This window comes from Somniosus microcephalus, chromosome 4 (genome assembly GCF_052327205.1).
Source record: "Somniosus microcephalus isolate GS21.2 chromosome 4, FLI_Smic_1.0, whole genome shotgun sequence".
NCBI classification, from domain to species: Eukaryota; Metazoa; Chordata; class Chondrichthyes; order Squaliformes; family Somniosidae; genus Somniosus; species Somniosus microcephalus.
In genome coordinates, this window is record NC_140990.1 from 250162499 (window position 1) to 250187993 (window position 25495).

At 42.4% G+C, this 25495-nt stretch overlaps 1 protein-coding gene across 2 annotated transcripts in view; it reads right to left on the minus strand.

Moving 5' to 3' along the window:
• LOC147120364 (ferroportin-like) overlaps positions 1-25495 on the minus strand; it is a 70241-nt gene that overhangs the window by 43588 nt on the left and 1158 nt on the right. For both annotated transcript variants that reach the window (XM_085986190.1, XM_085986189.1), the window contains exons 2-5: positions 7518-7622; positions 7364-7431; positions 6233-6392; positions 5980-6095 (exon numbers count right to left, since the gene is read on the minus strand). In XM_085986190.1, the coding sequence (XP_085842316.1) occupies positions 5980-6095; positions 6233-6392; positions 7364-7431; positions 7518-7605 (432 nt within the window). In that variant the 5' untranslated portion in view covers positions 7606-7622. The remainder of the gene's footprint in view (positions 1-5979; positions 6096-6232; positions 6393-7363; positions 7432-7517; positions 7623-25495) is intronic.

A 25495-nucleotide genomic window follows, 5' to 3' on the forward strand; every position in this document is an offset into this window, starting at 1 on the left:
GCAGCTGAAGGCACAGCCGCCAATAGTGGAGCGACTAAAATTGGGGATGCGCAAGAGGCCAGAATTGGAGGAGCGCGGAGATCTGGGAGGGTTGTAGGGCTGGAGGAGATTACAGACATAGGGAGAGGTGAGGCCCTGGAGGGATTGAAAACAGGATGAGAATTTTAAATTTGTGGCACTGCTGGACCAGGAGCAAATGTAGGTCAGTGAACACAGGGGTGATGCATGCGGGCAGCAGAGTTTTGGATGAGCTTAAGTTTATGTAGGATGGAAGATGGGAGGCTGGCCAGGAGAGCATTGGAATAGTCAAGTCTAGATGCAACAAAGGCATGAATGAGGGTTTCAGCAGCAGATGAGTTGAGGCAGGGGTGGAGTCGGGCGATGTTATGGAGGTGGAAGTAGGCGGTCTTGGTGATGGAGCAGATATGTGGTCGGACGCTCACCTCAGGGTCAAATACGACACCAAGGTGGCGAACGGTCTGGTTCAGCCTCATTAAGTTGCCAGGGAGAGGGATGAGTCAGTGGCTAGGGAACGGAGGTTGTGACGGGGACCGAAGACAAGGCTTCATTCTTCCCAATATTTAATTGGAGAAAATTTGTGCTTATCCAGTACTAGATGTCGGACAAGCAAGTCTGATAAATCAGAGACAGTGGATGGGTCGGGAGAGGTGGTGGTGAGGTACAGCTGGGTATCGTCAGCGTACATGTGGAAACTGACGCTACGTTTTTGGATGATGTTGCCGAGGGGCAGCATGTAGATGAGAAATAGGAGGGGGGGCCAAGGATAGAACCTTTGGGTACACCAGTGGTAACTGTGCAGAAGTGGGAAGAGAAGCCATTGCAGGTGATTCTCTGGTTAGGACTGGATAGATAAGAATGGAACCAGGTGAGTGCAGTTCCACCCAGCTGGATGACGGTGGAGAGACGTTGGAGGAGGATGGTATGGTCAACCGGTCAAAGGTTGCAGACTGGACAACACGTTCAAGGACTTTGTAGAGGAAAGGGAGGTTGGAGGTGGGGCAGTAGTTGGAGGGGTCAAAGGTGTTTTCTTTGAGCAGAGGGGTGACAACAGCAGATTTGAACAGGAGGGAGATAGTATCTGAAGAGAGGGAACCGTTAACAATATCAGCGAACATGGGGGCCAGGAAGGGAAGTTGGGTGGTCAGCAGTTTCCTGGGAATGAGGTCAAGAGAGCAGGAGGTGGGTCTGATGGACTAGAGAAGCTCGGAACGGGCATAAGGGGATATTGGAGAGAAATTAGAGAAAGATGCAAGTTCAGGGCTAGGGCAGGTGGGAACCTTATGGGAATTTTGGCCTGGTGGGCTAGGGGAATGGAGGGAAGTGGCAGAGGCAGCTGAATGGGTGTTCTCAATCTTAGTGAAAAAGAAGTCCATGAGCTCCTCGCACTTGTTGCTGGTGGTGAGGGTGGAGGAGGAAGGGGAGAGAAGTTTAAGATGGCTTGTAGTGGAGAAGAGAAGCCATGGATTATCTTTACAGTTTCATTTTAAGTTCATTTAAGACTCTGCTTCTTCCCACCATCCCGTTTGCTGCCAGCTTCTCCTTTTGGTGCTGCCCCTCTGCCCTGCTGTTCTGGCCTTTGCCTCAGCATCTCTTCTTCCCACTCTCTGTTGATTCACTTCCCACCATCCTCAGATGTCTCCTGTTCCCCTTCCCAACTGCCCCAGGCCTTCTGCTGCTCTTCACTGATTTCACCTTTGCTGCCTGTCCCAAATCTGTTGGCTTCTCCAACCAGATGATCAGTGAAAAAAAGCCAAAAAGCCCCAGTGGGGTGATGGGAGGGGAGAGAACATTGAATCAAATGGATTTAGGATGACAATGCTGGTGGGTGAGGGCTGGAGCAGGTGGCTGAGGAAGATGGGTGGAGAGAGGGGAAAAGGAAACACAGAGAGGAAGAAGCCAATTCAAAAGAGACAGGTAGAAGAGAGGAAGCAGTGAAAAGGGGGCGAAGACAGGATGTGTTCAAAGGTCAGACACAATGGTGGTTGGCAAAAATGGGGCACAACCACAAGAGGTGAGTGTGCTGCTGAGAGGAGAGTACACACAACAAAGGTGCAAGGGAGGACATAAGATGTGGGGCTGCAGGAGAAGACATCTTGCAAGGGAGCTGAAACTTTTTGTTCCTGCCCTGTGGTCCTATGACGTAATATCAACCACCCCAAAGCCAGCATTTGGGCTTCATGGTATGCCGCCCTTTTCTCCAATCCAAAACCCACTCACACCCCTAGCCAGACTCCTCTCCCCACCACTACACATATCTCCCACTGAGCAGCACCTGCACTTCCCACCAACTGAACAAGAAAACACAGAGACACAAAGCAAAAGAACAAAAGAGACACAGAAGACAAAATAACAGAGAGAGAGAACAGCACAGAGGAAAATAAAACAGAAAAGACAAAGAAAGAGAAACAAAGAGGACAGAGTGAACCACCAACACAGATGAAAGAGATGGGTTAGACAGAAAGTGTATCCTGTGACTTATTGTAAAGAATGCCATGGAGATCCACTAGGAAGGAAAGAAAGAAAAGAACTTGCATTTATATATCGCCTTTCACAACCTCATGATGTCCCAAAGTGCTTCATAGTCAATGAAGTACTTTTTAACTGTAATCAGTTGTAATGTAGGCAAATATTGCAGCCAATTTGTGCACAGCAAGGTCTAACAAACAGCAAAGTGATAAATGGCCAGATCATCTGTTTTTACTAATGTTGGTTAAAGGATAAATGTTGACCAGGACTAGTGTTTTCAACTCTGGTTGGACATACTCCTGGAGGATTCATCAAATGACCTCCTACCTCCAACCACTCAGCACCCACAATCCTGCCATTGGTCACCTGACATATCCATCTTAAGGGCACACTGCCTTCCGACGGCAATTAGAAAGCAAACAGACTCTGTTAACTGATTGGAGGATTCTTTTTTTCTGATTTTCAATATTTTTATATAAACAAAAGTATTCAAAGAATTTTTTTTTAAAAACACATCATTTTAATGCCCTTATGATTTTCCTCTCAGATTGCTTTCAGCAGTGTCCTGGAGATTAATCGTCAATGCCTGGAGACTTCAGGATAATGCTGGAGGGTTGGCTATCCTAGCCAGGACAATTCCTCTGCTCTTCTTTGAATAGTGCCATAAGATCATTTATGTGCCTCTGATCAGAAGGTTGTGAGCTCAAGTCCCACTCCAAAGACTTAAGCACAAAAATCTAGGTTGACATTCCACTGCAGTACTGAGGGAGTGCTGCACTATTGGAGATGCTGTCTTTTAGATGAGACATTAAACCGAGGCCCTGTCTGCCCACTCAAGTGGACGTAAAAGATCCCATGGCACTATTTTGAAGAGCAGGGGAGCTCTCCTGGCCAATATTTATCCCTCAACCAACATCACTAAAAAACAGATTATCTTATCATTAATCACATTGCTGTTTGTGGGAGCTTGCTGTATGCAAATTGGCTGCTGCGTTTCCCACATTACAACACTGATTACGCTTCAAAAGTACTTCATTGGCTGCAAACCGCTTTGGGATTTTCTGAGGTTGTGAAAGGCGCTATATAAATGTTGGGGGCTTAGGAGGTCGCACAGCTCCTGGAAAACATTTTAACCCCCTAAAAGACTTGTCTATAGTGACCACTTCCTGTACACTTAATAATGTACCGATATATTGAATTTAACTCCCAATAAGTCCTCTCAGCTCCATCTCCAAGGCAGGTGTCACTGTGTTCCAGGTCTACTAAAAATCAGGCCTGATGCTCAATGGCTTTCCCTACTGCCTCTCCTGCTGTTGAACTGCATGTTATTTTCTTTTTATGCCCCACTGTGGCCTTTTCTACTCTCCTTGATCTGTGCTGCTGCCACCCAGACAGTCCTTTCCTCCCGCCCGCACGCCCAGCCCTTTTGCTCCTACTGACAGTCCTTTCCTCCCTTCTGTGCAGCCCTTTTACTCCTATGTCACAGGCAAAAAGTTGCATTCCCAGCCACAACCAGAAATAGGCTTTAGATTAAATGCTTTCTGCGGTCATGGTCGTTATTTGACCTTTAAAGAACAGAGGGTTCCCCATTACAGTGCTGAGAAAGCCCATTTTCTTTTTAAGGGAGCAAGGAGAATTAATGAAGGCTTACAGATTTAATTCTCTGTCACCACCACCCACTCCATCCACCCATGCCTGGCCCTCCTGTCACCTCTAGCTGCTCCCACCCTGCCCCAAATACTCATGCCTCCGCCCTTCACTGATCCATCAAGGACTAAAACCATATATCTGACTCTGACTAAGAACGAAGTTCTTTAAAGCTCTGATTGTACTTATTTAGTAAAAGTTCACTCAGCGCTTTAAAAAGAATTTATAGCCAGTTGCCAGGCCATACCTACAAGTACAACTATAGCACTTTTCTCAGCAGCAACCCCCTTCTCACTGTTCTCACCCAAGACCCTCATTCTAGTACTCTCACACCCAGTCACCACTTAACCCAAGACCATCCTCCCAACACAATACCTTCAGTTCTCCTAGACCCAGGATCCCTCCTCACTCTACACCAACACCCGAGGACTTCCCTCATCAATAGCCCAACACTATACCACCACTCGGCTGCTCCCACACCTTATAGCCCTAGAGAATCCACCCAGCACTACAAAAAAAATAATACCCCACCCTTCTTCAATACTTCTCCATGTCTCCTACCTACCTGCAACAAGTTCCTCTGACTCCTGGACATTAAAAAAACACTAAGATGTAAAATTCATTACATACCAATACATAGTACCAAAAGCCACTGATTTACAATATCAAGTGGTGGACATAATCCCATAATTGCAACCCAAAAATACAACTAACAGTCACATAAAACTTTTGATGATTTCTGGAGAACAGTAACAATCCTGACTGCCAGAGCCAATTATAAAGTTGACTTACACAATTAAATAGAACTTCAGATGGATTGCAACAGTGCATTGTTTAAGCAAAATCAGTTTACTGAGAAAAAAAATTGGCCCAGAAATTCGGGTCGGGTGCTTCCCGCGGGTGTAAGCCCCCGACCTGCACTTAGCTAGCGCGCCGGCCGTTGAGCTGTGGGCCCCCGTGGAATTCCGATCCTGGGCCTGCTCCAACTGCCGGCGCGCAGTGCTTGCGTATCCCAGGGGCGCAGTTAGTTCGATGCGTCCCCTGGGATCACGTGGGCCATGGAGAGCCAATGGGAGCAGGGAATACTTCATTCATAAGTTTGACAGGAAGGGCTGTCAAACTTATAAATACTATGAGCCCCAAAACATCACTAAATCTTCAAATAATTTTTTTTTTTAATCAAATTTTTTAAATAAACTATAAATTACATGAAATAACTATTTTAAACAATAATTTAAATTTTTGAAAATTTTTTCTAACGGGGCTAAAAATAAACTTACCTTTCTTTAAAGTATTTAAAAATAATAAACCTGTGGAAAAAATGTTTTAATTTTAATTAATTCACCACTTACCTTGTAAAAAGCAGGCCTTGCGACTGCTTTTTATATGTGTAACTTCTGGAGACTTATCCTCCTGGGAAAACCTGCAAAAAAAACGTAAGTTTGATGCGCACGCGCTGCCTCTCCTGCGCATGCGTTCGACCTCTTAACCCCTCCTTTCAGGGGAACGGAAGTGCCGGTTTCCCGCGCATGCGCAGTGCATGCAGGAAACCGGCGCTTCCATTGGGCCTTCGGGGGAGTACCCCGTGCGTACTCACCCGTGGGGACCCAAAGTTCTGGGCCAATATTTTCCGAGGCAGATTTGCTATGCATCCAAAGTTTTCCATCATTTAAACACACAAAATGGTGTTACGTGTGGTTTTGGCAAACTTTGACAAAATATTAATAAGTACAAACATACTGGATTAAGATATACGGTATTATAACAAAAAATACTAATAGTTACTATGTGTATGTTAAGACCTCCCTGATAAACAGAATTCACACTATTAAATCATATATTTACCTGCATCCAACCATTCCATAGGATAGTGATCTGGGCATTTTTAACAAATAACAACATAAGTACTACAGCACATAAGATCACTGAAAGATTCTGGATAACCAATGCAACTTGTACAACTGAAATTCAAAAAAGAAAATATTAGTAAATGTTTAAAATGGCAAAATGTAGGATTATTTTAATTAGATTATACTACAGAATGGCGTGAAGCTCACCATGAAACTATATTTTGTTCTGTGTAATAAAACTATCATACCTTTCATTCTAGTATTGCTATCAACCCAGTTTCCAATTAAAGCACCAAACAGAATAAGAGATGAAGAAACGGCCAAACCAAACACAGCTGGAAGCAGCAAGCTATTTCCATTGAGTTCTACCAAGAAAAGTGAGACAGCAAAATGCCACATGCAATCCCCCTGAGGAACAAAGAGCAACTACATTATAACACACTAAGGTTTTCTAAAATATATATATATATTCTTGGAGGGTGGGAAGGAAGAGGGGAAACCTACCCCCCCTTCTTGGTTTCCCTGCACCACAAGAGAAAAAAAGACCTGTTGCCATCCTTCAACGAACACTGCTCTGTCTGAAAGTAGGTACAGGGAGGTGCAGCTACCAGGCACCACACCATAGTAGCACAGTTCAAACAGAGAACTTAGTGTATGGAAGATTGTGGGCATGAATGCCCACCTCACTATTCTGTGGCACAGAAAGTTTATGCTGAGATTGATAAAGCTGCAAGATATTGCTAAAACAAAGCATTCTATGATGAGTAACTTATATATTTCTGCATTTTTAAGATCGTCTCAAAACCATTTTCAGGGTATGCATACTGTAAAGTTGCACTGTTAGAAGAATCACAAAATTCAGTAAGATTTTATCATCACAGCATAGTTGTACATTTTCCTTTCAAATTGCATTTTACTGATTGGCAAATATCCACCCTTCTAGATGGTCTATTAAGGTGCAAGTTGCGCTTGTAATTAGGTGTTAAGTGTACAAATAAGTGACATTTTACACCATATTTGTAAAGAATACTTGTGTCATTTCTTGCACTTTAGCATTTTTACAAATTGCTGACTACAGCAAGTCATATAATAACTGGTGTTGATATTTTGTTTCAAAACATTTGATTGAGATCATTTAAAAATCAGTTCTTAGTCACATTTCATGCTATGAAATAACAACATATCCATAAAAAGCACAACTAAGGTTCCCTTAATTAAAACCATAACAGAGGAGCAACACACACTTGGCAATAACATTAAATTAGTTCTTATATTTTTGATTTTTAACATTTGAAGTTTATAGTTATTGCAGTAAATATAATAAATGTTTCTACAAAGTTTTAAATGTACAATGGAATCAAACAAATTATGCAACTTACCCATGTGGAAAATAAATGAGTCAGGTAGATAAAAAAGTGAGCTGACTGCAAGAACCTCCGGGTAGAATCTATGTATTTTTTTAAAAAGTAGTAATCATTAATAACATAAAACATATTTTCAGTTTTATTGTGAATAAATAAGTAAATGTTTTACCCAGTCTCTTTATGCATCCTCCTTTTTTATTTCTGCTATGATGTGTGCTAATGTCAACAGAGGCCTCTTCCTCTATTTCAAAATCCATGGATAGCTTACAAGTGCCTTAAACACAAAAAGGCCAAATATAATTAACTGTATTGTATGTATTCATAATATAAAGTTATTTGCCTTTCTAGTTAGCATAACAAACTAGTCTCAAAAATAAATAAAATGAACACTGCTAGTTACAATCGGACGTAGTAAACGTAAATTAGGAGCTATTCAATCACAATTTCCAGAAGTCAATTTTATTTTATTTGATGGCCCACAATTACACTTATCCATTAATAAGCCACGTCATTACTCTTTTGCTACATTTAGTTTGCAATTTATTGAATACTGGGCTTAATTTCTGTTTGGTTTCAGTTTGTTACCCCTGGGATGTCCTCTTAGCTACCTCCAGTAATATTACAGATTTGTGAACAAATATGGCATCACTGAACATCATAGCCTAGAAATTGCTCTAAATTCATTATTGATAAATAAACTGTAGGTTACTAAGTTTCTGAAATAATCTGCTACTGCTGGTTTACCAACAGGTACCAATAAGTAATCAAAAAGGCTAATGGAATGTTGACCTTTATCTCAAGAGCATTGGAATTCAAAAGTGAGAAAGTGATGCTTCACAAAGCCAAAATACTGCGCATGCTGGAATTGTGCAGAGTTTTGGTCAGACCCCGTTAGCTGTATTGTGTTCAGTTTTGGGCACCGAACCTCAGGAATGATAAACTTGGCTTGTATTCCCTTGATTTTAGATGGTTGAGGGTGATCTAATTGAGGTGTTTAAAATGATAAGAGAGACATACTATGTCCTCTGGTGGGGGAATCCAGAACAAGGGGACATAATTTTAAAATTAGAGCTAGGCCATTTAGGAGTGAAATCAGGAAGCATTTTTTTCACACAAAGGGTAGTGGAAATCTGGAACTCTCTCCCCAAAAGGCTGTGGATGCTGGCTCAATTGAAATTTTCAAGACTGACATCGATAAATTTTAGTTGGGTAAGGGTATCAAGGGATATGGGACAAAGGTGAACAAATGGCACATATTACTTATAAAATAAGAATCTAAATGGGGTACAGGAGCAAAGGGATTTGGGAGTACAAATACATAAACCACTAAAATTAGCGATGCAGGTTAATAAGGCCATAAAAAAGCAAACCAAGCACTAGGGTTTATTTCTAGAGAAATAGAATTGAAAAGTAGAGAAGTTATGCTAAATTTGTATCGGACCTTGGTTAGACCACATTTGGAGTACTGTGTACAGTTCTGGTCGCCATATTATAAAAAGGATAGCGAGGCACTGGAGAGGGTGCAAAAACGATTTACAAGGATGTTACTAGAAATGCGAGGTTATACCTGTCAGGAAAGGAAATACAGGCTGGGTCTCTTTACTCTTGAAAAGAGAAGGCTGAGAGGGGACCTAATAGAGGTCTTTAAAATTATGAAAGGTTTTAATAGAGTAGACAGAGAGAGAGAGTGTGTTTCCACTTGTGGGGAAGAGCAGAACTAGAGGCCATCAATATAAGATAGTCACCAAGAAATCAAATAGGGAATTCGGAAGAAACTTCTTTACCCAGAGAGTGGTGGGAATGTGGAACTCGCTATCACAGGGAGTGGTTGAGGTGAATAGTATAGATGCACTTAAGTGGAAGCTAGATAAGCATATGTGGGAGAAGGGCATTGAGGGTTATGCTGATAGTTAGATGAGGAAGGCTGGGAGGAGGCTTGAGTGCAGCATAAACGCCGGCATGGACTGGTTAGGCCGAATGGCCTGTTTCTGTGCCATATATTCTGTGCTCGGGTTCCTCAGGAGGGGTTATGAGCACAGTCTGCAGGGGATAGCCTTTGTCCCCAATCAGCCAGCTTCTGACCCTATAGTCTTGGTAAAAGTGAAGGGGAATTGAGAACTAGCGCAGGATGAATGCATCATGGCAACTGCCTAAAACCTGCATGATGTGCTGCATGTTATCACACCAGCCGAACATTCAGCAACAGCAGTTAGGGGAAGCCTACAAATCTTGCAAAGCCCAGACCTGTCTTCCTGCTTTGTATCCTCCACAGGGAAGCAGATTAATTAATTGACTTTGGTGACCAGCACATACATACCTCACTACTGCAGGCATGCACAGCTGATTGGCTGATGTTGCAGATGTCGCAGATGTCACCTGCTGGAATGAACCTGAAGCAAAAAAATTCAGGGACACTGATTTCACAACTACAAGCATGGGCGTACAGTTGGTGCTGCAGCAGGTGACATAGCTCTGTGACAGTCTCCCTAGTAAAGCGGAGCCTCCTCACACACTGCTCCTCGCTGAACTGCAGATCTGAATCTCGAGTGGGGCAAGACCTCCTAAGAGCTTCTCTCCTTCTGCCTCTTCTCTTTGCAGCTGCAGATCCCTAGACTCTAGCCTGCTTCTCCTCCTCCTGCTCTTCCAGCCACAATGGCATTCCAGACACCACACCTCTGAATCCAAACAGAAGTTAGCCAAAAGCCTTTGATCTAAAATCCTCCGTAGACTCATCAAATAACTTTCTGAAACAATTACCGTCAGTTCCAGCAGCCAAAACTCACAATTAAAGCTAAAGCAGCACACTAGCAGTCAAAGTAAACTAACCAATGATTTAGCTGAGAGCCCTGGGATCCCTTTAAATATCACCAGAAAAGGCACCCTCCAGCTGTCCCCGCCTATTATTTCTGTGACCATTGTAGAATTAATGAATAAAATGCCAGAGTTGTTTAAAATGGCATTTGGGTCCTTAAACAAGCACAGGACCCTAATTTACATACTTAAATAGGTACCTACCGATTTCAGGAAGGCACACTGGATATCTAAAAGGCCTGACCCAAATTAGGTGAATTTTCAGTGTGGAACAGGTGGGGAGATCGTGACCCGATTTGAGTCATAGCTATTATTTTTTAAAAAGGTAAAATAGGCATGCATGAATGGAATATTCCCCCGCCCTCACTGTCTCAGCTCTAAATACCCAAATTATATGGGGGAAAGAATGCATGGTATGTGCAATGTGGAAACTCACCAACATTGCTTGTTCTCCACTGGTATAATTGCTAGTTAAGTGGAGAACCAGCCTATTCTAGCCCATTCCTAATGTCATTTATGCACATACTTGTTTTGTAGCACTGGGCACAGAGTCAACTTCCCTGAAATATTGACGGGATATTAAAGGCAGCTGAAATCTAGGCTAAAAATTTTAAATAAAATGAAGGCTTAAGACAACAAAATAAAAAGCAAAACTAGACGTGAGACAAGTTCAAAACTTCCTGCATTTGTACAAGTACAACCAATTTTTAAACCAGGTTGTTGCTATCTATATTGGAACTTATGAGAAAACATTTTCAAGCATTTCTTGCAGACACCTTGGGTACCTGAAGATAATTGATTTCTTAAAGTATATCAGATAGACAGCTGAAAAAATGATTGTCATTTCAACATTCATTAGGTTAGTCAACACTATCAACGATTGTCAAGACAAAATTTTCCCAAAACAAAACTCAACATTTCACCTTTACAGTAAATAACTGCTCTGTACTCCTCAAAAATGAAAGCTCAGCAGGAGAGAAGAGATGAAAATGCAGACTGTCAAAAAGGAAAAGAAAAATCTGGGACAACTGTAACTCACGTTGTCACTCTCGATACTGCTACTGCTAACCAATATAGTAGATAGTTGCACATAACTAGCTGTAGTTCTACATTATTTGGAACCAAGCAAATATACATATATTTAAGAGAGCGCCAAATCAAACCCAAGTAACTACATGCCCATTAGCCTTACAGGGTAAAATAATGGGAACTATATTAAGAAGCAAGTTGCAGGTGCACCTGTGTAGTAATATGTCAATAGATAACAGCATGGATTTAGGAGAAGAAAATTCTGCTCGACACCCTCCTCGACTTCTTGAGGATGTTTCAAATAATTATGACATTAATTTAGGATTAGACTCTTTAGATAGTTGACAAGATTACAGCATTGGATAGCCAGTCTATTGAATGGATTAAGTCTATATACGTGTAGTTAGCATTGTTTCCAAAACTTATATAACCCCAAACTTATGAGGTGGCACAGAAGAACTTCTTCACCTTCCTCTGGGAGGATGATATTAGCCTTCTGTGATTTCAAAGTGATGAACTACTGCCTATAGAGGTGCTATCCATTCCTCTATTCCTGGGTAAATTCACTGTCCAGGCTGGTAGCTGTATCTGGACGACCTGGCTTAAATCTCACCTCTCTTGATCTCAGGGAAACTTGTACATCTAAGAGACACCATTATAGGTGCCTGATTCTGGCTGGTACAGCCGTAGAATCTTCAAGTCTATAACCTTCTCTCTCTGTCGGAGACACCCTTCTACATATACTATAATAAAATACTACTAAAAAACTAGAATTTAACTAAGAACTACAGACTGAAGACTGAAAACTTAGATCTGAATCTGACTTTAGTATCAAAAACACTATCTTAAACATCCTTAGTTTCCAGAGCAAGCTCTCCATATCCCAGTGACACATGTTAGAAGTGTTCAGCCCTTCTGCTGTCAATCACCTCACACAGCCCTGTTGATACTCTTGATGACCTCCAAATCAATGAAGTCCCAGTACCTTGACACACCAGGTTGCCCATTTAATCCCTAGCTTCAGGCTTTTGGTAACAAAGGGCCTTATGCAGGTCCAGACAATGCACAACATACATGTCCCGGGTGCTAGGGTTTGGATGATCAGCCATGATCTCGTTGAATGGCGGAGCAGGCTCGAAGGGCCGAATGGTCTACTCCTGCTCCTATCTTCTATGTTTCTATGTCCCCCTTAATGAGCCATCTCCTGGCCTGTGGTCTTGAAGGTTCCTCTTCTGTCCCTGGTAAGGAATATTCTGTTTGTATAAGTCTTCGTGGTTAAATTAGCATTAACCATCTCCTTTCCTTAACCTTAGCATTCAGTCATACTACTGACTCTACTTTAAGGAAAAGACTTGCATTTATATAGCGCCTTTCATGACCACCGGACGTCTCAAAGCCAACGAAGTACTTTTGAACGGTAGTCACTGTTGTAATAGAAACATAGAAGATAGGAGCAGGAGTAGGCCATTCAGCCCCTCGAGCCTGCTCCGCCATTCAATGCAATCATGGCTGATCATCCAAATTCAGTACCCGGTCCCTGCTTTCTCCCCATACCCCTTGATCCCTTTAGCCTTAAGAAATATATCCAACTCCTTCTTGAATATATTTAATGAATTGGCCTCTACTGCCTTCTGTGGTAGAGAATGCCACAGGTTCACCACTCTCTGGGTGAAGAAATTCCTCCTCATTTCTGTCCTAAATGGCCTACCCCTTATCCTTAGACTGTGACCGCTGGTTCTGGACTCCCCGACCATCGGGAACATCCTTCCTGCATCTAGTCTGTCCAGTCCTGTCAGAATTTTATAAGTTTCAATGAGGTCCCCTCTCATTCTTCTAAACTCCAGCGAGTACAAGCCCAATCGACCCAATCTCTCCTCATACGTCATTCCTGCCATCCCAGGTATCAGCTTGGTGAATCTTCGCTGAACTCCTTCCATGGCAAGAACATCCTTCCTCAGATAAGGCGACCAAAACTGCACACAATACTCAAGATGTGGTCTCACCAAGGCCCTGTACAACTGCAGCAAGACATCCTTGTTCCTGTACTCAAACCCTCTCGCTATGAAGGCCAACATACCATTTGCCTTCTTAACCGCCTGCTGCACCTGCATGCTTACCTTCAGCGACTGGTGCACAAGGACACCCAGGTCCCGTTGCACTTCCCCTTCTCCCAATCTATTGCCATTCAGATAATAATCTGCCTTCCTGTTTTTGACACCAAAGTGGATAACCTCACATTTATCCACTTTATATTGCATCTGCCATGCTTCTGCCCAATCACCCAACCTGTCCAAATCATCCTGGAGTTTCTCGGCATCCTCCTCACAGCACACACGCCCACCCAGCTTTGTGTCGTCTGCAAATTTGGAGATAATACATCTAGTTCCCTTGTCTAGATCATTAATATATATTGTGAATAGCTGGGGTCCAAGAACCGATCCCTGTGGTACCCCACTAGTCACTGCCTGCCACTCGGAAAAAGACCCGTTTATTCCAACTCTTTGCTTCCTGTCTGCCAACCAGTTCTCTATCCAAGTCAATACCTTGCCCCCAATCCCATGTGCCTTAACTTTGCACGCTAATCTCTTATGCGGGACCTTATCAAAAGCTTTCTGCAAGTCCAAATACACCACATCCACTGGTTCTCCCTTATCTATTTTACCAGCTACATCCTCAAAAAATTCCAGTAGATTAGTCAAGCACGATTTACCTTTTGTAAATCCATGTTGACTTTGTCCGATCCTGTCACTGTTTTCCAAGTGCTCTGCTATTACATCTTTTATAATGGACTCTAGCATTTTCCCCACTACCGATGTCAGGCTTACCGGTCTGTAATTCCCCGTTTTCTCTCTACCACCTTTTTTGAATAGTGGGGTAACATTAGCTAATGTGGGAAACGCGGCAGCCAATTTGCGCACAGCAAGCTCCCACAAACAGCAATGTGATAATGACCAGATAATCTGTTTTTGTTATGTTGGTTGAGGGATAAGTATTGGCCAGGACACCGGGGATAACTCCCCTACTCTTTTTCGAAATAGAAATAGTGCCATGGGATCTTTTATGTCCACCTGAAAGCGCAGACGGGGCCTCGGTTTGTCTCATCCGAAAGACGGCACCTCCGACAGTGCAGCACTCCCTCAGCACTGTACTAGAATGTCAGCCTAGCTTTACGTACTCAAGTCCCTGGAGTGGGACTTGAACTCAGAACCTTCTGACTCAGAGGCGAGTGTGCTACCAACTGAGCCACAGCTGACACTAAGGGGGTGATTTTCATTCAGAAGTCGGGAAGGAGGCGGGACTACAATTTTCGGGGTTGTAGTCCCGCCTCCATTGAGAGGCGGCCAATCCATGCGATTTTAACTTGATTGACCTTGTTGAGCCCGCCCAGCGGGCTCAGCAGGCCCATTAAGGGCCACCCGGCAACAGGTGATGTCACAGACTGAAATTTCATCTGTCAAGACGTTTTGACAGATGAAATATCAGCATTTCACAACTGTTTGAAGCTGTCAAACACTGACAGTCTTATTTCTAACCTGAGTCCTTCTACACAGATTCAGTTAGAAATCTCACCGGCACAGAAAGCTGCAGGCTGTCACTTTTGAGATCGCAGCCATTCTGCTTTCTGTGCCGGTTAGATGATGGACTCCCGAAACCTAAAGGAAGGGAGGCTGTAAAGGTAAGTACAGGTAATTTAAACTTCTTTACATACTTTAGACACACCAAACACACTTACCTTTGCACTCATGCAGACATCACTCACCTGAACACCGACATCTCGACCCCTCCAAGTCCTTCAACCCGACGGCCCAACTCCTCTAACTTGGCGTGGTTTGGAGCCGTCGGGAATCCCACACTTCAACCTTAAAATAGGGATTAGGCTAAAAACTGCCTGTTAACTACTTGTTAACAGGCAGTTAATTGGCACTAATCCCTTGCTGCCTCGGGTAGGCGGGTCCCAGTGCGGGGCGGGTACCCGCCTCCTTTGAAACTTACATGGAGGCGGGTTGGGGGCGGGATGGGGTCGGGACCCCCGAATTCGGGACTTTAACCCCCCGCACGCCTTCAATCCCGACTCCACGGGTCAATGAAAATTGACCCCTAAGTGTCAGTGTCAGGAAAGGGCACATTTAAGACAATTTTTAGGGCATTTCTCCGACAGTACATAAATAGAATGTTTGATAAGCCACTAGGAGGACTGTAAAAGACTTCAAGGGGCCACAGACAGGTGGCAGATGCAACTTAATGCAGAGAAATGTGAGGAAATTCATCTTGGGAGGAAGCCCAAGGAAAGGGAGTATACACTCAACAGAAAGACACTTAAGGGTGTGGATGCACAGAGATCTGAGAGTTCAAATACATAATTTCTTGAAAATGCAAGTATATAAAACTATAAAAAGCCAATAGCATTTTGGATTTAATAAATAGGAGCACAGCGTATAAGAGAAAGCGGTAAAGGTAAATTTATACACGGCAATGGATTGGCCACGGTTAGACTACTGTGTGCAGTTTTGGGTGCCCCATTACAGAAAGGACATAGAAAATGTTCAGTGTACAGTCACCAGGATAATATCAGGAATGAGAAGGATCAGACACTATCGTTAGGAGGAGAGACTTGAGATGCTGGGACTATTTTCACAGGAACAGGTGAAGGCTAAGAGGGGTTTTAATACAATTTTTAAAATTTATGAAGGGTTTTGATTGGGTGAACAAGGAAGGTCTGGTTAGGAAGTCAATGACCAGAGGTCATCAATTTAAAATCATCAGAGAGCAAAATCAAATTTTGTTACAGAGAGTAATCAGAGCATGGAATGCTTTGGCACAGGAATTAGTTAAGCCAGCGACCATCGCACCTTTTAAGGTAAAGGTTAATAAACTTTGGAACACAGGAAGATACAGGGTTCTGTGGAGAGTAGTGCAGTGGGATTAGTTTTAGATTGCTCTACAAAGTGTCAGCATAGACAACTGAGCCAAATAATCCCGTCCTGTGCTGTAAACTTCCATAGTTCCCTCAGTATTGCCTAAACTATGTGCTCAAATACTGCAGTCGAGTTTGAATGCAGAACCTTCTGACTCAAAGACAAGAGTGCTACCACTGAACCAAAGTGACATTAAAAGACAGGTTAACACCAGGTGAATACCCTTCCTCAGAACAGAGAAATTATATATACCTAAATTATTAATGTTTCTTCTTTTTACAGATGTTGACAGATCTATTGTATATTTCAGGCAATTTTAACTTCCAAAAGGCATTTGATAATGAATGACTACTAATTAAACTAAAATCCAGGATAGAATATAGTACTGGATAAGAATCAGAAGAGGGATAGTGGACCTGCTAAATGGACTACTGCAGGGCTCAGTGCTTAGACCTCTGATATTTCTTATCTACATAAAAGACGTAGATGCAGAAATCAGTGGTCAGTTTGTTGAATCTGTAGATGATACTAAAATAGGGAATGCAATAGGGATGGAGGATGGAGTTAGAACTTGTAATATATTTAGATCAGTTGTGCAAAAGGTGGATAAATGTCAAATTTCATTTAAAACTGCAAAATACAAAGTATTATGCATTGGAAGAATAAACAGATCTAAAATGAAGGATAAATAATTAGCACAGGAAGAATTTGAAAGGAACCAATAAGCGACATGAGACTCAGCATTTTCACAATGAAGAGAAGCAATTTTTAAAAAAAATGTTGGGATACATAGCCAGAACAGTGGAGTATACTCTTAAGTACTTGGAGAATCGGCATGTAAACAGCAAATTATATCAATATAGATAAGTGTGATGTCATGCATTTTGGTTGGAGAAATAAGGAGGCTACATACTCTTTGGAAAATAAGAGTCTAAATGGGCTAGAGGAGCAAAGAGATCTCAGGGTACAGATTCACAAATCATTAAAAGTAGCAACACAAGTTAACAAGGCCATTTAAAATGCAAACAAAGCACTGGGGCTCATTTCTAGAGGAATAGAATTGAAAAGCAGAGAAGTTATGTTAAACATATTTAAAACTTTAGTTAGACCACACAGAGTACTGTGCACAGTTCTGTTTTCCATATTCCAAAAAAGGATAGAGAGGCACTGGAGAAGGTGCAAAAAAGGATGATACCAGAACTGAGATTATAGCTTTCAGGAAACACTGAACAGGCTGGGGCTCTTTTCTCTAGAAAAGAGAAGGCTGAGGGGTGACCTAATAGAGCTTCTAAAAATTATGATGGGGTTTGACAGAGAAGAAGTAGAGAAAATGTTTCCGCTTGTGGGGGAGTCCAAAATTAGGGGTCATAAATATAAGACAGTCACTAATAAATTCAATAAGGAGTTTAGGAGAAACTTCTTTACCCAGATAGAGTAGTTGAGGTGAATGGCATGGAGGCATTGAAGGGAAAGTTAGATAAGTACATGGGGGAGAAAGGAATAGAAGGATATGCTGAAGGGTTAGATGAAGTAGGATGGGAGGCTCATGTGGAGCATAAACACTTGCATAGGCCATTTGGGCCGAGTGGCCTGTTTCTATGCTGTAAATCCTATGTAATTTTATGTAATAAGGTTACAGAGGCAATGCTGAGGCTTTACAATACACTAGTCAGATTTCACTTAGAATACAGTGTATACTTCTGGTCCCCACACAGCAAGAGAGAGATTCTGGCATTGAAAAGGGGACAGAGAACAAAAATGACCTCAAGGAGGAACCATGAATAAAGTTTGGGGAAGCTTAAGCATTATGCTGTAGAGAGAAGACTCACAGAGGTAAAAAAATATTAAAAGGCATGGATAAGGCGAACTCAGAATATTAATTTTAAGCTCAGTCAAGTCAGTGAATTAGAATAAGATGTAGATTTAGTGAAAAGTACATTTAAAGCAGATCAGAGTGGATGCATAGCCTTATGAAAAGATGTAATATAGAAATATTAATATGGAATTTTAGCAAAAACAATACATTTTAAATGCAACTCCTTGAGCTGCATTCTGAAAGGATCTCCTTTTTCTCAGAGCCTGAGGGTAAAGCAATATGCAATACTCAGAGAAGAATAGCTGAGGGGGGGGCGGCGGGGGGTGTGCTGACTCACCTCTGTTTTATGTTATTCCCAATAAAGAAAGCCTAATCAGGTCAAAGCTGTCCTGTTAGTGCCTCCAGTCTGTGAAATACTAATATAGACAAGTTTGCCACTGTGAGAAGAAACAAAGCTCATGGCCTGTGGATTGCTATAAGAATCCAGCCTGAAGGCTTTGTATCTTAATGCTAGAAGCATTAGGAACAAGGTGGATGAATTAGTTGTGGAAATAGAGGTAAACAAGTATGATTTGATTGGGATTACAGAAACGTGGCTGCAGGGTGGGCAAGGCTGGGAACTTAACATCCAGGGATATACAATATTTAGGAAGGATCGGCAAAAAGGTAGGGGAGGTGGGGTAGCATTGCTGGTAAAGGAGGGGATTAATGCAATGGAAAGGAAGGATATTAACTCGGATGAAACGGAATCTGTATGGGTAGAAATGAGAAATAGCAAGGGGAGGAAAACGTTAGTGGGTGTGATATATAGGCCTCCAAATAGTAATATGGAGGTGAGGGAAGGCATAAAAAGGGAAATTAGAGAAGCGTGCGATAAGAGCACAGCTGTCATCATGGGTGACTTTAATTTACATATTGATTGGACTACCCAAATTAGTAAAAATTCTGAGGAGGAGGAATTCCTGGAATGTTTTCGGGACGGTTATCTGGACCAATATGTCGAGGAGCCGACTCGAGATCAGGCCATTTTAGACTGGGTATTGTGCAATGAGAAGGGACTTATCAGCAATCTTCTTGTACGAGGCCCCTTGGGTCAGAGCGATCATAATATGATCGAGCTCTCAGTCGAGATGGAGAGTGAGGAAATTGAATCAGAGACTAAGGTCCAGAACTTAAATAAAGGGAATTACGAGGGTATGAGACGGGAATTGGGTAAGATTGATTGGGTGGTGTTTCTGGGGGGATTGACAGTGGATAGACAATGGCAAGCATTCAAAGATAGAATGGAAGAATTCCAGAACATGTTTATACCGGTTTGGCATAAAAATAAACCTAAAAAGGTGACTCAACCGTGGATAACGAGGGAAATTAGGGACAGCATAAAATCAAAAAAAAGGGCATATCAACTGGCAAAAAAAAGCACCAGACCGGAAGATTGGGGGCAGTACAGGATACAGCAAAAGAGGACAAAGGGATTAATCAGGAAGGGGAAAATAGAATACGAAAGTAAACTTGCAGCAAACATAAAGACAGACTGCAAAAGCTTTTATCGGTATATCAGGAGGAAAAGACTGGTAAAATCCCAAGTCGGTCCCTTGCAGTCCGATTCGGGAGAATATATAATGGAGAATAAGGAAATGGCAGACCAATTAAACTCATACTTTGGTTCTGTATTCACAAAGGAGGACACAAATAACCTCCCAGGAATATCGGCAAACATAGGGACTAATGAGAGGGAGGAGCTGACAGAAATTAGTATCTCTAGGGATATGGTGTTGGGTAAGTTGAGGGGACTGAAGGCCGACAAATCCCCGGGGCCTGATAAACTACATCCTAGGGTACTTAAGGAGGTGGCCCTGGAGATAGCAGATGCTCTAAGGATCATCTTCCGGAACTCCATTGACTCGGGAACAGTACCCGTGGATTGGAGGGTAGCTAATGTTACCCCAATATTTAAAAAGGGGGGTAGAGAGAAAGCAGGGAATTATAGACCAGTAAGCCTTACATCGGTTGTGGGCAAAATGCTAGAGTCCATTATTAAGGATAAAATAGCGGAGCACTTGACAAATGGGGAAAGGATCGGACAGAGTCAACATGGATTTACAAAGGGTAAATCGTGTTTGACTAATCTGCTGGAATTTTTTGAGGAAGTAACTGGTAAAATAGATGGGGGAGAGCCAGTGGATGTGGTGTACCTTGACTTCCAGAAAGCCTTCGATAAGGTTCCACACAAAAGATTATCATGCAAAATTAAGGCTCATGGGATTGGGGGCAAAGTATTAACGTGGATAGAGAACTGGCTGGCGGATAGAAAACAGAGAGTTGGAATAAACGGCTCGTTTTCGGAGTGGCAGGCAGTGACCAGCGGGGTGCCGCAAGGATCTGTCCTGGGACCCCAGCTGTTCACAATATATATAAATGATCTGGATCAGGGAATTGGATGCAATATTTCCAAATTCGCTGACGACACTAAACTAGGAGGAGGGGTGGGCTCTGATGAGGATGTCAGGAGGCTACAGTGCGATTTGGACAGGTTGGGGGAATGGGCGGATACGTGGCAGATGCACTATAATGTGGATAAATGCGAGGTTATCCACTTTGGGGGTAAAAACAGGAGGGTAGATTATTATCTAAATGGCAATAGATTGGGAGATGGGGAAGTGCAGAGGGACCTGGGTGTTCTTGTGCACCAGTCACTGAAGGAGAGCATGCAGGTGCAACAGGCGATTAAGAAGGCAAATGGTATGTTGGCCTTCATATCAAGGGGGTTCGAGTATAGGAATAGGGATACCTTACTACAGCTGTACAAGGTGCTGGTGAGACCGCATCTGGAGTATTGTGTACAGTTTTGGTCGCCCCATCTGCGGAAGGATGTTCTTGCCATGGAAAGAGTGCAACGGCGATTCACCAGGCTGATACCTGGAATGGCGGGAATGACCTACGAAGAGAGATTAAATAGTTTGGGCTTGTACTCACTGGAGTTTAGAAGATTGAGAGGGGATCTCATCGAAACATATAAAATTATGGCAGGCCTGGACAGGCTGAATTCAGAGAGAATGTTTCCAATGGCCGGGGAGCACAGAACCAGGGGCCACAGTCTAAAAATAGCGGGCAAATCATTTAAAACAGAGATGAGGAAGAATTTCTTCACTCAAAGAGTGGTGAGCCTGTGGAATTCCCTGCCACAGAGGGCTGTGAAGGCTAATTCAATAAATATTTTCAAGAGAGAATTGGATATATTTCTGAAGGCTAAGGGGATTAAGGGTTACGGAGAAAAGGCGGGGACGGGGTACTGAACTGGTAAGATCAGCTATGATCTCAGACGAAGATCAGCCATGATCTCATTGAATGGCGGAGCAGGCTCGAAGGGCCGAATGGCCTACTCCTGTTCCTATCTCTATGTTTCTATGTTTCTATGTAATCCAGTGCCACGTCAGACAGAAATTTCAAAAGGCTTTGTTTCAGGTCTGCCCTAGTATACATCATTCCAGACAGCGATGAGGCCGTAATAATTCGAACTACCAGCATGTTGAAAAAGAACCAGAAGCATTCTTCAAGAAACTGGCTGCCACTTCAAAGGAACTGAGGGGTATATCTGGGCAGCAATTTAACTATTTATTTTCCATGTCACATTGGTAGGAGAGAACTCTGGGGATGTTCCATGCAATAATCATTGAAAGACTCAGTTAAAGGATTATAAAAATTCAAACGTTTTTTCTTTAGTTTAAAGTAGTGGTGCAAGTATAAATATTGCTGCTCCTTTGCTGGTTTATTTTCCTGTATATTTCTTTCAATAAATCTTTTTTTAAGCCTGAGCTATATGGTCAGGCAAGTCAACACAAGTGCATAAACAAGTTTCTGTACCTAATATTGTGCTTGCAAGTTACAGTTACTTGTTTCCATCTATACTTTGAAATTAGATTTACTTTGCTCCTCTCTATAGTCTTCCTACCCAAATGTTTATTACAGTGCTTTGGTTTTTGAAGGTCAACGGTATAGACCTAAAAACTTGAAAACATTTGGGGTTGAGAATTGACAAGTGAAGGATACATCAACTTTAGTGCATTTACATTCAGTTTACCATTGACAGCACCACCAAAGTATGGTGTTTGGGCTGTTGGAGGCAGCACATACCATCAAAATGGATGGTTTCGACGTGCGTCTCCAACAGCAGCAAACATACAAAGCAGAATCCGGTTGGAGGCGCCTTTTTTGGCTGTTCACGGGCTGAACGACAGGAACGCTCGCAGCTACATACCGAAGGACAGACCTGCCAAGCACTCTCTCATTGCCGGCCTGTAAGGACTTTCCCTACCAAATACCTCACTTGCTGATGTTGTGTAAACGTCGTCAACTGTAAACATTGCTCGCCCTGACCGGCAGTTCAGCCAACCTCGGGATTATGTAAAACAGAAAAAATTTACTTGGTATCAAAACGTAGATTTGTGTGTCAATAATTACCGGCAGCCTCACAGCTCACCGCGCAAGGTCACCGCCAGTTACACAGGATCCCGCCGCCCAGCAACGCCACATTTAAAGCAGTTTTATCGCAACCCAAAAACACAGCCAAATAACTGTCTGTCAACTACCGACTCGCACTATTATCTTTTTAAAGCGTGTTGGCATTTGATTTCTGTCAATAACTCTTGAAGAGTTTTGAGCAACTGACCACCTTAGACACCACCGATTTTCTCCGGGGATTCTACCGCAGAGAGATACGCACACGTTTATGGCCGGCGTATGACAATTAACGCAGACTAGGTTACTAGATAGTTAAACACTGAGTGCAGTGCCCAGTAACTTTTCTCTGGGTAGGTTATAGATTCGAAACTATGAAAACTACCCGAGCATATCGCAGGGGGGTTAATGTATTTTAGGTTATTTGGGCATATCATATGCCAAGTCTGTGAGCTTTGAAAAGTTACAGAGGAGGTGTACCAAGGTGATATGAGGGACTTCAGTTATGAGGAGAGGTTGGAAAAGTTAGGACTGTTCTGTTTGGAACAGAGAAGGTTAAGAGGTACCGAGTAGAAGTTTTCAAGTTGATGAGAGGTTTTGATAGAGTAGATAAAGGTTGTTCCCTCTGGTGACTGTGTCAATAACCAGAGGTCATAGATTTAAAATAATTGGCAAAGTATCTAGAGGGAAGATGAGAATTTTTTTCACTCAGAGTTGTCGGGATCTGGGATGCTCCACCTGAAAAGGTGGTGGCAGCTGATTCCATAAATAATTTTAAAAGGCAGTTGAACAGGTACTTGAGGATGAGAAACGTATAGGGTTAGGGACAGAAAGCAGGGGTGTGGGACAAAGCAGGCCGCTCTGTCAAAGAACTAGTACAGGCACGACGGGCTGAATGGCCACCTTCTGTGCTGTAAGTCTCTATGATTGATTCTATGAAGTCTCACTGATTTTTGATCTGTTGAGAAAAAATATGAAGGGGTTTGATAGGGTATATGTAGAGAAAATGTTTTCGCTTGTGGGGGAGTCCAAAACTAGGGATCATAAATATAAGATAGTCACAAATAAATCCAATAGGGAATTCAGGAGAAGCTTCTTCACCGAAATAGTGGTAAGAATGTGGAACACGCTTTCTACAAGGTGTAGTTGTAGCAAATAGATGCATTTAAGGGAAAGCTAGATAAGCACATGAAGGAGAAAGGAATAGAGGATATGCTGATAGGATTAAATGAAGTAGGGTGGGAGGAGGCTCCTGTGGAGAATAAATGCCAGCATAGATCAGATGGGCCGAATAGCCTTTTCCTGTGGTGTACACTCGATGTAGCAGTGGGTTGAAATCACGCTACTCAATATTAGTAATAAACGCATGCTTGTTATTTTAGGGCCAGAAATTCGGGTCGGAGGCTTCCCGCAGGCGCAAGCCCCCGACCTGCACTTACATAGCGCACCTGCTGTTGTGCTGTGGGGCCACGTGAGATTCCGATCCTGGGCCTCCTCCAGCTGCCGGTGTGCAGTGCTTGCGTATCCCAGTGGCGCAGTTCATTCGCAGCGTCTCCTGGGATCACGTGGGCCATGGGGAGCCAATCGGAGCAGGGAATCTCTATTCATAGATTTGACAGGAAGACCTGTCAAATCTATGAATAGAGATCAGCCCCAAAACCTAAGTAAAACTTCAAACAAATTTTAAAAAACACATCACATTTTTAAAATAACTATAAATTACATAAATGAACTATTTTAAACAAAAATTTAAATTTTTGAAAAAATTAATTAAAGTTTTTAACGGGGCTAAAAATAAACTTACGTTTCTTTAAAGTATTTTTAAATGATAAACCTGTGGAAAAAATGTTTTAATTTTACTTAATTAACCTCTTACCTTGTTAAAAGCAGGCCTTGTGACTGCTTTTTTCATGCGCAGCTGCTGGGGACTTACCCGCACGGAGAAACCTGTAAAAAAATCGGAAGTTCCAGGCGTACGCGCTGCCTCTCTGGCGCACGCGTTTGACCTGTGAATCCCTTCCTTCAATGGAACAGAAGTTCCGGTTTCCAGCGCATGCATGAAACCGGCACTTTCGTTGGCCCTACGTGTGAGTACACAGCGCGTACTCACCCGTGGGGACCCGAATTTCTGGCCCATTTTAATTTGCTTCATTAAGCTAGAAAACAGAAGATTTTCACCTGAATGTATGTACTGAAGGTTGTGGGTCAAGTCCCACTCCAAAGACTTGAGCACAAAAACTAGGCTGACACTCCAGTACAGTACTGAGGGAGTACTGCATGGTCGGAGATGCCGTCTTTCAGATGATACGCTAAACCAAGGCCCCATTTGCCCTCTCATGTGGACATGAAAGATCCTATGCCACTATTTCAAAGAAGAGCAGGGGAGTTCTCCCCGGAGTCCTGACCAATATTTATCCCTTAACCAACAGCACTAAAAAAAATGATCTGATCATTATCACATTGCTATTTGTGGGACCTTGCTGTGCGTAAATTGTCTGCCACATTTCCTACAATACAATAGTGACTATACTTCAAAAGTATTTCATTGGCTGTAAAGCACTTAGGGATGTTCTGAGGTCATGAAAGGCGCTATATAAATGCAAGTTATTTATTTCTTTAACCTCTTGACTTTGGTTCCCTCTAAGGTTTGAGTATATTGATTAAATATACTGCTGTTGCGTGCCATAATTACCCAAAACATTTCAGATAAAGTGTTTGACATTCACACGTTTTGATATGAAACTTTCAGTAGTGTTTGTGAATACAAGTCACTAATACAATATAATGATTTAAATTTTGTTTAAAGATTTCAAAAAAGTTGCTTTTCTTATGATTATATGTAGTTGACCTCTTCCCTATAAAAATAAATTCTTGTGTTGTAGACAAAATACTTTACCACCAATGCATTCTCACAAGGGACAGTATAACTTTACAACTCTTAATAATTCTAAGTGAGGTGACACTCTGATGTTTGCTAAAGGGATATATCTTGCTGAACTTGACAAGACAAAGCCTGAGCTCGGTATAACTCAAAACCAAATTAATTCCAGGCCAAATTGCGGGCAAGCTTTGAAGTTTTCAATAAACCAAGAGCTATAATATAAAATATTTCATTTG